General features: G+C 44.6%; 2 protein-coding genes and 1 pseudogene across 2 annotated transcripts; 2 read left to right on the plus strand and 1 right to left on the minus strand.

Annotated features, from left to right (window-relative positions):
- The first annotated feature begins 1929 nt into the window (after positions 1-1929).
- On the plus strand, positions 1930-3361 carry LOC133898632 (uncharacterized; annotated as a pseudogene).
- A 2801-nt stretch (positions 3362-6162) lies between these two features.
- Positions 6163-7187, plus strand: LOC133898865 (zinc finger A20 and AN1 domain-containing stress-associated protein 11-like). The gene has a single exon (XM_062339658.1). The coding sequence runs from the start codon at positions 6330-6332 to the stop codon at positions 6840-6842; it is 513 nt and encodes a 170-aa protein (XP_062195642.1). The 5' UTR covers positions 6163-6329; the 3' UTR covers positions 6843-7187.
- Positions 7188-9422: 2235 nt separating this feature from the next.
- LOC133898633 (uncharacterized) lies at positions 9423-11206 on the minus strand. Its single transcript, XM_062339318.1, has 2 exons — positions 11127-11206; positions 9423-9579 (listed from the first exon to the last, which is right to left on the minus strand). The coding sequence occupies exons 1-2, from the start codon at positions 11204-11206 to the stop codon at positions 9423-9425; spliced, it is 237 nt and encodes a 78-aa protein (XP_062195302.1).
- Positions 11207-11994: the final 788 nt, after the last annotated feature.

The raw sequence follows: 11994 nt of genomic DNA on the forward strand, positions 1-11994 counted from the left end.
AAGATATTTTCATCGAGAACTTCAGTTGAGATTTGCATACTTTCATGAACCATCTGTTTAGCCTCCTCATCACAATTATCACTAAAGAAAATGGCCAATTTTTGTTTGTTGACCATTTGTCCTGATCCAATATTGCATATTAGACAAGAAGCATCAGGGTGAGCCAACATGCACCTTGGTCTCTCATCTTTTATTTGTGGACGTCTGTCTCATCTTTACTCAAGCATACAAAAGGAGTGCAGATAGGACTGCTTTTTTTAAAAAAAAAAAAAATCTCTTGTTCTAAGTAGTAGCCTTAAGGCCATCTCTAGTGCAGGTGTCTGAGATGGTGCCTCGCTAAAGAAGCCAGGTTTTTTAGCCACATGGGATGAGATGAGTGCCTTATTGTGGCCTTTCCTTGGCTTTGTTGCTTAGGAAAGCAACGATGCTCCACTTGCGATCGACGCTTCTATTTGAACCTCGACGCCTGGGAAGGAGCCTGGGAACCTCTACGTGTATGCATGCTTTCGTTGATTGCATTTGCGAAATGCTTGGCCCGGTTGTTGGCTGTTGGGCGCTGGCCTATGCGTGTGTTCATTCAAATTAACTTAATTTATATGTGCATGCAAGTTTCCGTTGATTACATTTGCTAAATACAGGGCCAAGTTGTTAATCGCTTCAGATTTTTTCCATCTAGCCGCTGGTCCATGCATGGAAAACCATGTGTGCTTTCAAGTTAATTTGCATGCATACGTAGGTTTACTAGTACTAGTGCATTAGTCATTGGAGGATCAAGGTAGCCATTTGACGTTGCTCTATATAAGCCCTTCAGCTAGTTCATTACTTCAAATCTCCTTGGTCTGTTCTAGTTCGACTACACTATTGAGCCATGGATTCTAACTCAAAAGAGAGTTTCATAGATTTGTTGAACTCTATTGCTGATTTCCCAACTGAAAATTCCAATGATCCATATCCAGAATTCCTTGCTCAGCCACACCAATCAATGCCCCCATATGACCGAAATAACTCCCAGGCCCATCAAGTGCCACAAAGTTCTACTTTTCCTGATGCATCGTCGTAGCATCATTTCTTCATCGACTCCACCAAGCGCTCGAACAGGAAGAAAACACCGTGTTCCATCATCACTTCCAAGAACTCAAGCTCCAATAAGAATTTCTGATGAAAGCGAAGAGCAGCAAATAGGCAATGAAGGCCTCGCAGAACAAGACGAGGATACGATAACCCAACACTTCATATGGGCTAATGAAGACAACCACAACTGGTGAGCACTTGATTTCTATTTTCGTTATTCTTTGTACGTACTTGACTGCTTGTTTTATTCTTTTATTCCTAATATTGATCCTTGTACACACACATATTAGCGCTTGGCTGAAAAAAATCAGTAGATGCAATCCGTGAAATATCAAGCAAAAAGGAATGCTATTGGAAAGATGTTGCAGAGGAGTACAACAACAGTTCCAAAGACCGAAGAAGAGGACCCAATTCATGCAAGGAACATTGGGGAAAGATAAACAGGAAGGTTGTCCATTTCAATGGTGTTTGGTGTAGGCTGAAAAGGTTTATGTTAGTGGTCAGTTGGATGAACAGTTGATGGAAAAAGTTCGAGCAACGTACATGCATGAGAGAGGTCACTGGTTCACACTTTTACAACTGGTGGAAAGAGGTTCGAAACCAACCGAAGTGGAATATGACCTATCCCAAGGATGAGAAGAGAAACAAAGGTACAAAGGTGTCTAATTTGGAAAACAGCTTATCATCATCCAAGACGAGGTGCATATTGTTGGTGGCAAAGTTCATCCCCTAGGTACCAAAGTAGCAAAATTACTTACAAAAGGGAAAGGTCGTGAGGACGGTCATGCACGTCTCTTCTCAGACTACTTTTTTGCTTCTCCTACATATACCGATGCTCAATTCTGTCGTAGATATCAAATGAGAAAATCTTTGTTTCTGCATATCATGCAAATCCTTGGTGAATGGTCCCCATATTTTCAGCAAAGGAGACATGCCTTGAATAGACTGGGATATGGTTGTTCTGCAGATAAACTTGATGAGTCCTTGCGGATTGTTGAAAGCACGTCAATTGAGTGCCTAGAGTATTTTGTGAAGGGTGTCATTGAAAATTTTGGTGCTCAATATCTTAGAAGACCTACAACCGATGACATTCAACGCGTGCTTAAGATGGGAGAGACCTATGGATTTCTAAGTATGATAGGAAGCCTTGATTGCATGCATTGGTAATGGAAAAATTGCCCAGTTGCATGGCATGACCAATTCATTCGTGGTGATCATGGAGTGGCTAGTGTCATGCTTGAAGCAGTTGCCTCGCAAGACCTTTGGATATGGCATGCAATTTTCGGTGTTGCGGGGTTGAACAATGATATTAATGTGTTAAATTAGTCGCCATTATTCACTAATGTCTTGCAAGGACGAACACTTCCAGTTGAATTTATTGTCAATGGAACAAAATATGACATGAGATACTATCTTGTAGATGGTCTTTCAGAGAGCGGATTTGCTTATATAGTACATAAGGCCATTCTCTATTGCTTATATAGTACATAAGGCCATTCTCTAATAGACGATTTCGGATAGGAAGAAGGAGGTAGAAGCGCAAGAAAGAGCAAAGATAGCTATTCTTCTTCAAAAGGAACAACCTGTGCTTCCTTAATACCCTGATTCAAGGACAAAGCTTCTTTCAGGGAGGGGAGTCGCCAGGTATGGAGTTGACTCTAATAGGCCAAATTGGAGTTCTTTCTGGTAAAGCAATTAGGGTTATATTCTATGGTTACGATTCTACCAGATATGTCTTTTTGATTTCTCGAAAATCGATTTTATGATATAGGCGCTTATGACCTCGGGAGGAATTCTATTTCTAAAGAAAAAGTTTTGGAAGATTTTTTTAACCTCAGCCTAGCGGATCCTCCCCGTTACCTGGACTTGCCTCTCCCGCAATCAAAACTCTCCTCTCCAGCCCCTCTGGCTGGGAATTTATCCCGACTGGGCTGCATTCGTCGAAACAATACCCTCACCTCAAAGTATCAAGGACAAATTATTTGCACAAACACAAGAAGGAGCAAGAAAGTATGTCAAAAGGGCTTTTGGAGTTCTACGATCTCGTTTTCACATTTTGCGCCACCCAGATCGTTTTTGGCATCAATCAATGATAAGTAATATAATGTATGCTTGCATCATATTACACAACATGATAGTTAAAGACGAAAGGGGTGTGAACTATGGTTTTGATTATGACCAGGGAACAACTACCACTCCGCACAAATCCACAAAGGGACTATTGATGGATTTGATAAAGTACTTGAGAGAAATGATGCCATTCATGACTGATCAAAGCATATCTACCTGAACAAAGACATAGTTGAGCATATTTGGCAACGCTTCGGAGGAATTAGAATAAACAAATAGAAATATTTCATTTTATTTCAGATATCAGTTTTTTTACGTAGGAAGTTTTCTTTTATGATTTACATTTACTGTTTGTTTTAGAGAATTTAAACTGTAATAAAATGATGCTCTCAATTGATATTTCCCATATTTAGTGGTTGAATCTTTTTTCTAATTTTTCCATAGTCTAATGTGTTGTATTCAATTCTACAATCATGTAGTACATGACCATTGTCATTTTTTCTTCTACTCAAGCTGGATACCTATAATTCGACCTATCCAACACTAGCTCAAAAATGAGAAAATGAGAGATGTTGTTTGAATTTTGCATGCCTTTTTCAGTTATACATTATGAATCTAGACTTTTGCATTGGAGAGCATTGATGCCTAGGTGTGTGATTCAAATGATTTAAGTACATGCACGGGACGAGATAATTTTAATTTAAGTGCTTGATGATATGCTAACTTTCTCTTTCCTTAAACATCCTTAAAGTAGGTGTTTGCATTGGAGATATCTAAGCATCGAGTAGAGTTACAGTTACAGTGCCGACTAATATGCTGCAACTGTGACTTGCAAACTAGGCAGACGCGCCGCCGATTCGGAGGGCGCTCATGGTCGCATCGAAACCGCTCAGCGTGATGTTACAAATCATTGGCGCGAGCGGGTGGGATACCAACGGTTCGGCGGTGCCGTAAGTCGGTAGTCGGGAGTGTGCACGCTAAACGCTAATCACGCAATCATGGGTCATGGCTGCATTACATGATACATGCATCCCGGCCTATTCCCTCCCCCACCTTCCTACATCATCAGCCGTTAGGTAGCCTTCTTAGCTTCAGAACGTGCATATTTTTCTTGTTTAATACACCTGCCATTGGCATGGTATAACAAGAACTCTTGGTAAACTTGCGTATACCATGTTAATTCAGCAGTACCAACGTGGTTAATTATACTAAGAATAAATCATATATTTTACACATATGAAATCAATTTCGATATAGTAATTTAGAAAAATAAAAAAAAATATTACATAACAAAGAGAGATTTACATATCGGACTTTCCAAAAACACGTATGTGGTTGTCAAAGAGAGTACCATCATGGTTATATTTTTGATTGTGGGCAGCATGATTGATGGTATTTTTAAAGGGGGTGAGGTTCAACTTTGCACAGTAATTATTTCATCTATTCGGGTGACCGGTGAAGATAATTCGAATCCATTATAATTAGTTTATTTTATAAAAATATAGATATCGATAATATTAGTAGTAAATTACCGCGTAGAAAATCGAGTACTACATCAACGTGAGGTGGGGAGAGGAAGCAACTAGGGCGCTGCGCTTATGCTAATCCGCTCAGCTCAGCGGCGGACAGCGACAACGCGCGCCGCAACCGTGATCGCGCGCGTACGCGGCCCGGGGCTCGGCCTCCATTGGAACGTGTGGTGAAACGCGAGACGCTGACGCGACGCCCCCCGCGGCTTGGCAGATGGGCTCCACTACCCACCGCCGAAGCGAGGCCACACGCGCCGCCTTATAATAAGCGCGGCGGCGGCGGTGCCGATGGTTTTCACCTTTTCGGCAAGGTTTCCGGCCTTTTCCTGCAGCTTTTTTCTCCCTTTCCTTGTGCTGTTTTTTTGGTTTCGGGTGCGCCGTGCGCCAGCGCGTGCGCGGCCGGGGTCGGTCAGCTTTGGGCGGCGGCTTGCCCACGCCCGGGGGCACCACGCGCGGGTGCCAATCACTGGCGGACGTGACGTGGCGTCTCTGCCGCCTCCTCGTCTGACCGTTTTGCCCCTCGCAGTAATGTTCGATCGGGTTGGTTCGCGCAGGTGTGTCCGGTTGCAAGCACTGTGGCTGGTTTGGTACGACTTGCGAGTTACAGATACTGTAGCAACATGTTACAGCCTTACAGGAAATGAAACTACAAGAGCTTTATTTTTAGAGAATCGTTGTGCCTCGTACAACTTGCTGCTAAGATAGTAGTTCTAGTGAGCTCAAAGAAGATTGAAAACCTATTTATTATTCCAACAGATAAACAATGTGTTCTCTGTTAGCATGATCATGCACGTTAGCACCACTTGATAACTAAGGAGTATTCTTGTCTGGAACAATCTTTTTCTCAAGTCAGATTGACAATCTTTACTTTTAATTTAAGGATCTGTTTAGCACAATTCCAATTTCAAGATTTATACTAAATCTAGAATTTATATGATAAAATAAAATAATTTAAAATAAAAATTAGATAACTCAACTAAATCCTTTCATCCACTCAGAACATCCGTTTAAAAAACCTTGAATGCGAAGCTATGCTAGACGGAGCCTAAATATACGGGTGAGTGTTGCTACCAAACCAAGTACAGCATGAAGCCAGACACTCACCACCCAAACACCGTACATGTATAAAAGTCCTGTCCAGTGTCCACCTACTGATCACAGCGATTTTTCAGCCGTATCCTGGCCACGAATACGCACCCGCTTGCATCACACCCCGTGCATTTGCGTTCCACCCGGTACGCGCGCTCGCATAGAAAAAGTCTATTCCTCACTCCCTCTTTCTTCTTAACCGAGTCCACCGTGTGCGGTGGTGCGACACGACTCCCAACTCTCAACCGACCGCGGCAGCTGCAGGGGCAACACCGCCATTCCGCGCCGCGCCAACGGGGAATAACCCCGAGGGGTCAGACGTCCCTGTCCCGCGTCGGCCAGGGAACGCGGACGGCCGGAAGCCGCCTGTCTCCTCCGTCCCCGCGATAAAAAGCCCACCCCCTCCCTCGCCTCGCCTGCCCAATCCATTCCCTGAAACCAAACCCGCGCCTCCTCTCCTCTCCTCGTCTCCGGATCACCGGAGCTGACTTCCTTGTTCGCGTCGAGCCTTCGCTGCTGCGGTCGCGTGGGATCTGTGCCGCTAGCTCGTCATCTCTCTCGCCCGGTCTCATGGCGCAGCGCGACAAGAAGGTGGAGGAGCCCACGGAGCTGCACGCGCCGGAGATCACTCTCTGCGCCAACAGCTGCGGCTTCCCCGGCAACCCGGCCACCAAGAACCTCTGCCAGAACTGCTTCCTGGCCGCATCCGCTTCCCCTCCGGCCTCAGTCTCGCCGCCGCCCCCGTCGCCTTCTTCCTCTTGCCCGGCGGTGTTCCCGCTGGTCGACAAGCCGAGGCCAGCTCCTGTCCCGGCGGCTCAGCAGGCGCCGGTTTCTCTGGCCGTTGACCTGCTGGTAGCGGGGCCGGCGGATTCGAAGGCGTCGCGGTCATCGGTCAACCGGTGCCACAACTGCCGGAAGCGCGTGGGGCTGACGGGGTTCCGGTGCCGGTGCGGCGAGCTGTTCTGCGGCGCGCACCGGTACTCTGACCGGCACGACTGCAGCTACGACTACAAGTCGGTCGGCAGGGACGCCATCGCCAGGGAGAACCCCGTCGTGCGCGCGGCCAAGATCGTTAGGTTCTGAGAGGAGGAAACCGACAGAGATCTCTCTGAAATTTCCTCTCTTTTTTTCTCCCTTCTCTTTCTCTTTTTCTTATACAGAATTAAAGGTGGTCGAGAGTGTTCTTGTGCTTGAGAATCCTTAAGGAGTGGAAGAAAAAAGAGATCATGGATTCATGGGGCAGGCAGAGGCAGGAAGGGAAAGAAAAGAAGAACAGTGTGATGATAATGTTGAGGTAGTGGTGGTTGGGGGTGGGGGAGGATGAGATGATAGGTTTGGTGTGTTGTCCTATGATCACAATCTCTATTTTACTTTCTTTTGTATAAAATATTTGGCATCACTTAAAAAATTACTCAGCTTGTGCTACTATATATCTTCTTTTTATTCCATTGGTTGTGGATTGTCATGACAGCTAAATCATTGATGTTTGTGGTGCCTGGTGGTCTATTATAGTTGGATGGATTGGTTCAGCTGCTTGTTGATTGGTAGGAACACTAGTATCATCTTAGCGTAATCCATTTTTCTCTATTTGGGTAGACATTATTATCTGCGTTCCATCACACAGTGGTACTATATATATAACTTTGAGCTTATCTTGATCTCGTCCTGTAACTCAAAAGTATTCTGCAGCAACTTGCAAGAGGGAGATGCCTCGCATCAAGCTAGAAAGTATCAACCAAATCTTGATGGAAAAATCCGAGCTTCCATACAGATTTTTGTTGCGAACCATGGGCGGATCGGGCTCAAGCCCTCTCTATCCTGAGCGCACTTGAGAGCATCTAAGCCCCTTATAATTTTTGGCATGGACGAGCACCTACAATTTTTGACATATTTTTGACATGGATGAGGAGGAAGTATCTAATTTGTGGTTAGGTATAGTAGAAGAGACGGCGATGCCCCATTTGTCACACTGATAAGAAAGTAGCATAGCACCCCACCCAACAACACCAACCCATCCAGTGGCGGAGCTCTGCCTCCAATAAGATCCGATCCAACAATTAAGCATCTAAACCACATAAACTGAATTACATATTAATATGTAACAAAAATAAAACAAAAAAAATACAATTTAGATAGTAATCCAACTCTATGCTTATACTATACATATTGCCTCGCTGCATTCTCATTTTATGATGAGAATATGAAGTGCAGAAGTCAAAATCCCTTGCTGCAATCTCATTTTATGATTAGAATATGAAGTGCAGAAGTCAAAATCTTTAAACCTGATAGGGGCGAATCTACTATAGCACCCAGGAGGGGCAGATAAATATGATACAAAATTTCCTATGAAAAACAAGATTATCAGGACAAACTGATAAAGCTACCTTAAATCAGCAAAGCTGCCACGCAAATGCAACTATTGCTGATACACTTCCAATTATCAGGTTTCTCCAGCAGTCTAGATGTTTAACCCAATACTTAAATTCACATTGCAGAACGATGATGAACATTGAATAGCTATCAGAGGTACATCAGAATTAGCATAGCCAATCATATAAGCACAGCTATGCAGGCACTCTACTTCAGGTCAGCAAGTTCCATACAGAAGAGAAAGGTTTGATGTTCTCAGAGTTGCTAATAAACTTGGGTACAATTACGAATAGGAAAAACACATTTGAGCTCGGAAAACATGTAGTGGTTTGGCAATATAAAGTGCAGAGTTCACTGTGCTGCCTTCACCTCAAATGGTTGCTCTGGGAAGCCCTAGCTCATTACACATCTGGCGGGCAACCACCAGGAACTAACTGTGAAAGGACGAAAGGTAGAAATGATGTTAGACATAGCAATCATAATTAGACATTAGCAAAGGCATTTGATACAAAAATTATCTGATCACGATACTTACAATGGCTATGTTGTTGCCATTCAGAGTACTTCATTCATCCGAGTCTCTCATGTGTTCATCAATAATAGCATGTAAAACTGAACTTATAATTACAAGTTGCATATGTAAAAAACCAGGATGCAAAATTACAATAAATTAATGAACAAAAATTAGTAATCAAGAATGCAACATACCACTAACACTAACTGGAGGTAATCAAGGTAGCTTTTTCATACAACTTTTTAGTTCTTGAAAATTGTATAAGATATCTTCATCTTTGATGCTTGCAAAAGTATCTCCCTCAATTAGCAAATCATCCTATGATTCAACCACTCATTTGACATCTTATTCCTCAATTCAGTCTTGATAATTTTTATAGTAGTTGAGAAGGCTCTTTCAACCGTGGCGGTTGCAACAGGCAAAATCAAAGTCAATTCGATGAGGCAATAAGCCAATGAAAAAACATTGTGTTTGTCAGTTTGAACTATCTTAATAGCAAGATCACTAAGGTCATGACAACTTGTGAAGCTGAGATCATCTCTCATATCAGCAACGAATATGTCAAATTGGTCCTTAAGAACTAGAATGTCATATTAGGAGAAGTCGGCAGCATAAATCTTAGCCAATTCCAATAATTTATCTTTATCATAGTTTGCAAAAGAGTTCCTTGAATCTAGACAAGCAATGCATCTTTCTTTCAGTAAAATGATTATTTAATTCTATAATAATTTGATCATGCACCGTATTAAAGATTTCATAGTTGAAGTGATGATAATAAGTTACCAACTGTCCACCATGACCCTTGAACGACCCCTAACAGTTATTGTATCTTCCATATTTGGTATAACGATGTGATATAGGAGACAAAAAGTATTTACCTCCTCAAATAGGTCCTCACAATCATTCTCTCGTATTTCATTAATTTTCTGCAACATGCTCTGTCGGTGTATTTAGAACCAGGGGTCCCTAAGTCCCGAGGCCAGACCGGCCATCCACCACATATCACCACCCTGCAAGGTAGGTAGAAGCTAAGTCCCGGGAGAAGGTGCTCGGGGCCGCCGCTTCTGGTTCCCGAGCACCCTAGTTCCCCGATGATCCGCAGAGCCCAAATACCAAGAAGGAAGTGCTCGGGAGAGAGTGCTCGGGGCTGCACGTGGCAGCTCCCGAGGACTCGGTGCCCCGAAGGTCCCATCAAAGTGCTCGGGAGAGAGTGCTCGGGGCTGCACGTGGCAGCCCCCGAGGACTCGATGCCCCGAAGGTCCCACCGAAGTGCTCGGGAGAGAGTGCTCGGGGCTGCACGTGGCAGCCCCCGAGGACTCGGTGCCCCGAAGGTCCCACCGAAGTGCTCGGGAGAGAGTGCTCGGGGCTGCACGTGGCAGCCCCCGAGGACTCGGTGCCCCGAAGGTCCCACCGAAGTGCTCGGGAGAGAGTGCTCGGGGCTGCACGTGGCAGCCCCCGAGGACTCGGTTCCCCGAAGGTTCGCGCAAGATCATTCAACGACCCGAAGGGTCCCGTCGTCAGGGTGTCATCCAGTCAAAGGCCCAATGCCGCATTTAATAGGCACGCGCGGTCTGACATCCTGACATCCTGATATTCTCAGCTGCCCACGCCCCAGTGTCAGACCCTGCCATGCACTGGCAGGGGGGCGTGGGTCCATTAAATGCACGGGTCCCGTCCCGTTTCATCCAGGTGCCTCGGGATAACGTTGCCAGAATCGAAGCGCTCGGCCTGCCACCCTGCCCTGGCAGAAGAACAAGACAGGGTGGGCGCATCGGGCACCTCTGAGGCTGCCCGGTGGGCCCCTTTCATGGCGCCCCGAGGCTCCCGCAGCGGCTGGTGGTCGAATGCGCGCCGCATTTCTCCACCGCCCCTGTCACTTCGCCAAGATGAAATGATTACGCCTTTCTCCGTGGCACCTTGGCATTCACGTCCCCTCTTTCCCATTCAGGATATGTTGAGGTCGGCGCGCCTATAAAAGGAAAGGATGGAGAACACTAAAGAAAGGAGGAGAGAGCAAGAGCCCCCGACCACAAGACGACCAAGAGACCAGACAACCAACAATCTCCGGCGAACCAGGCCAAAGATAGATCGACAGACACTCGAACCAGCTCAAGTTAAGCTAGAACAGAAGAGCCTCAAGCTCTTTGTAAACAGTTCTCCCTTTAGAACCAGATACCTCCTTGAAGAATCCCCTTCAAGGATAAATATAGCGCTCATACAGGAGTAGGGTGTTACGCCTCCGTGCGGCCCGAACCTGTCTAAAACCCGGCGTACCCACTTTTCCTTGCATTAGGGTGATCGTCTCCCACCAGCCATCGCATTTATTTCCGTTCCCGATTATTTCCCACACAAGCTTTTCCAGGATCATCCCCCCGGCCGAATCTCTAAAAAGGGGTCTCTCGGGATCCCTGCGACAGGAGTTCACTCTCCGACATGGTCCAAATTAAGCCTACTGCACGAACAATGTTTAGGATATTGTTTACAAGCATTGTGATAAATCATTAGTTATGCCCAATAATTTGATCATAAGATGCAATATAAGCACAAATTCAAAATATTCCATTTGTTTCAACAAACCCGAACCCATCTATTTCTTTTCCCTGCTGGAGGCATCATCAGCCACATTCTCCAATACCTTTAGAACAGCATCCCACATGAGAATAATACGACACAATGTTTTATGGTGTGAGCCCTATCGAGTATTCCCAAGTCGTGCAAGGTTGGTTTCTTGGTTTTTCCCTCTCCCTGAAAAAATATCACCATTGTCCAATTGGCTCACAAGATTCTCATAGTGTTGTTGGGCCAATTGATCCCTTCTCTTGCAAGAAGTATTAACGGTGTTCACAATCAAAGTGGATGTGTGAAAGAAATCAAAGACAGAAGAACAACACTTGGCAACTGAAACAACCACTAATTATAATTGGTGTGCAAAGCAATATATATAAAAAGCATATGGATTCTCATCCAATATCCATCTTTTTAACCTATAAAATTCTCCTATCATGTTTGATACCCCATCATATCATTGCCCATGCAATTTAGACATAGATAAACCATAAAAAGCAAACATAGCATCCCATGCTTCCTTTGGAGAAGATGATATTGTGTCGGAAACATTCTCAAGACCAAGAAATCTCTCAATCACTTGACCTCGTGAATTGACATACATGTATGAAGAAGCATTGTTATTGATTAATATGGTGAGCCTTTAAATAAAAAACAGCAAACCAAATATTAGGTACTAACCTCAAAACCACAGTCATTTGTCCCTTGATAGATGCATCTCGAGCCTCATCAACAGGAATAGAGAAATGGCTATCCTCAATATCTGCAATAATGGCTTGGGTGATT

The sequence above is a fragment of the Phragmites australis genome, chromosome 18 (assembly GCF_958298935.1).
Source record: "Phragmites australis chromosome 18, lpPhrAust1.1, whole genome shotgun sequence".
In the NCBI taxonomy this organism is placed as follows: domain Eukaryota; kingdom Viridiplantae; phylum Streptophyta; class Magnoliopsida; order Poales; family Poaceae; genus Phragmites; species Phragmites australis.

Coding starts and splice junctions, on each gene's coding strand:
- LOC133898865 (XM_062339658.1), top strand. CDS start 6,330: ATGGCGCAGCGCGACAAGAAGGTGGAGGAGCCCACGGAGCTGCACGCG.
- LOC133898633 (XM_062339318.1), bottom strand. CDS start 11,206: ATGGAATATTTTGAATTTGTGCTTATATTGCATCTTATGATCAAATTA. Junction 9,580..11,126: donor AATGATTTATCACAATGCTT/GTAAACAATATC, acceptor ACACCGACAGAG/CATGTTGCAGAAAATTAATG.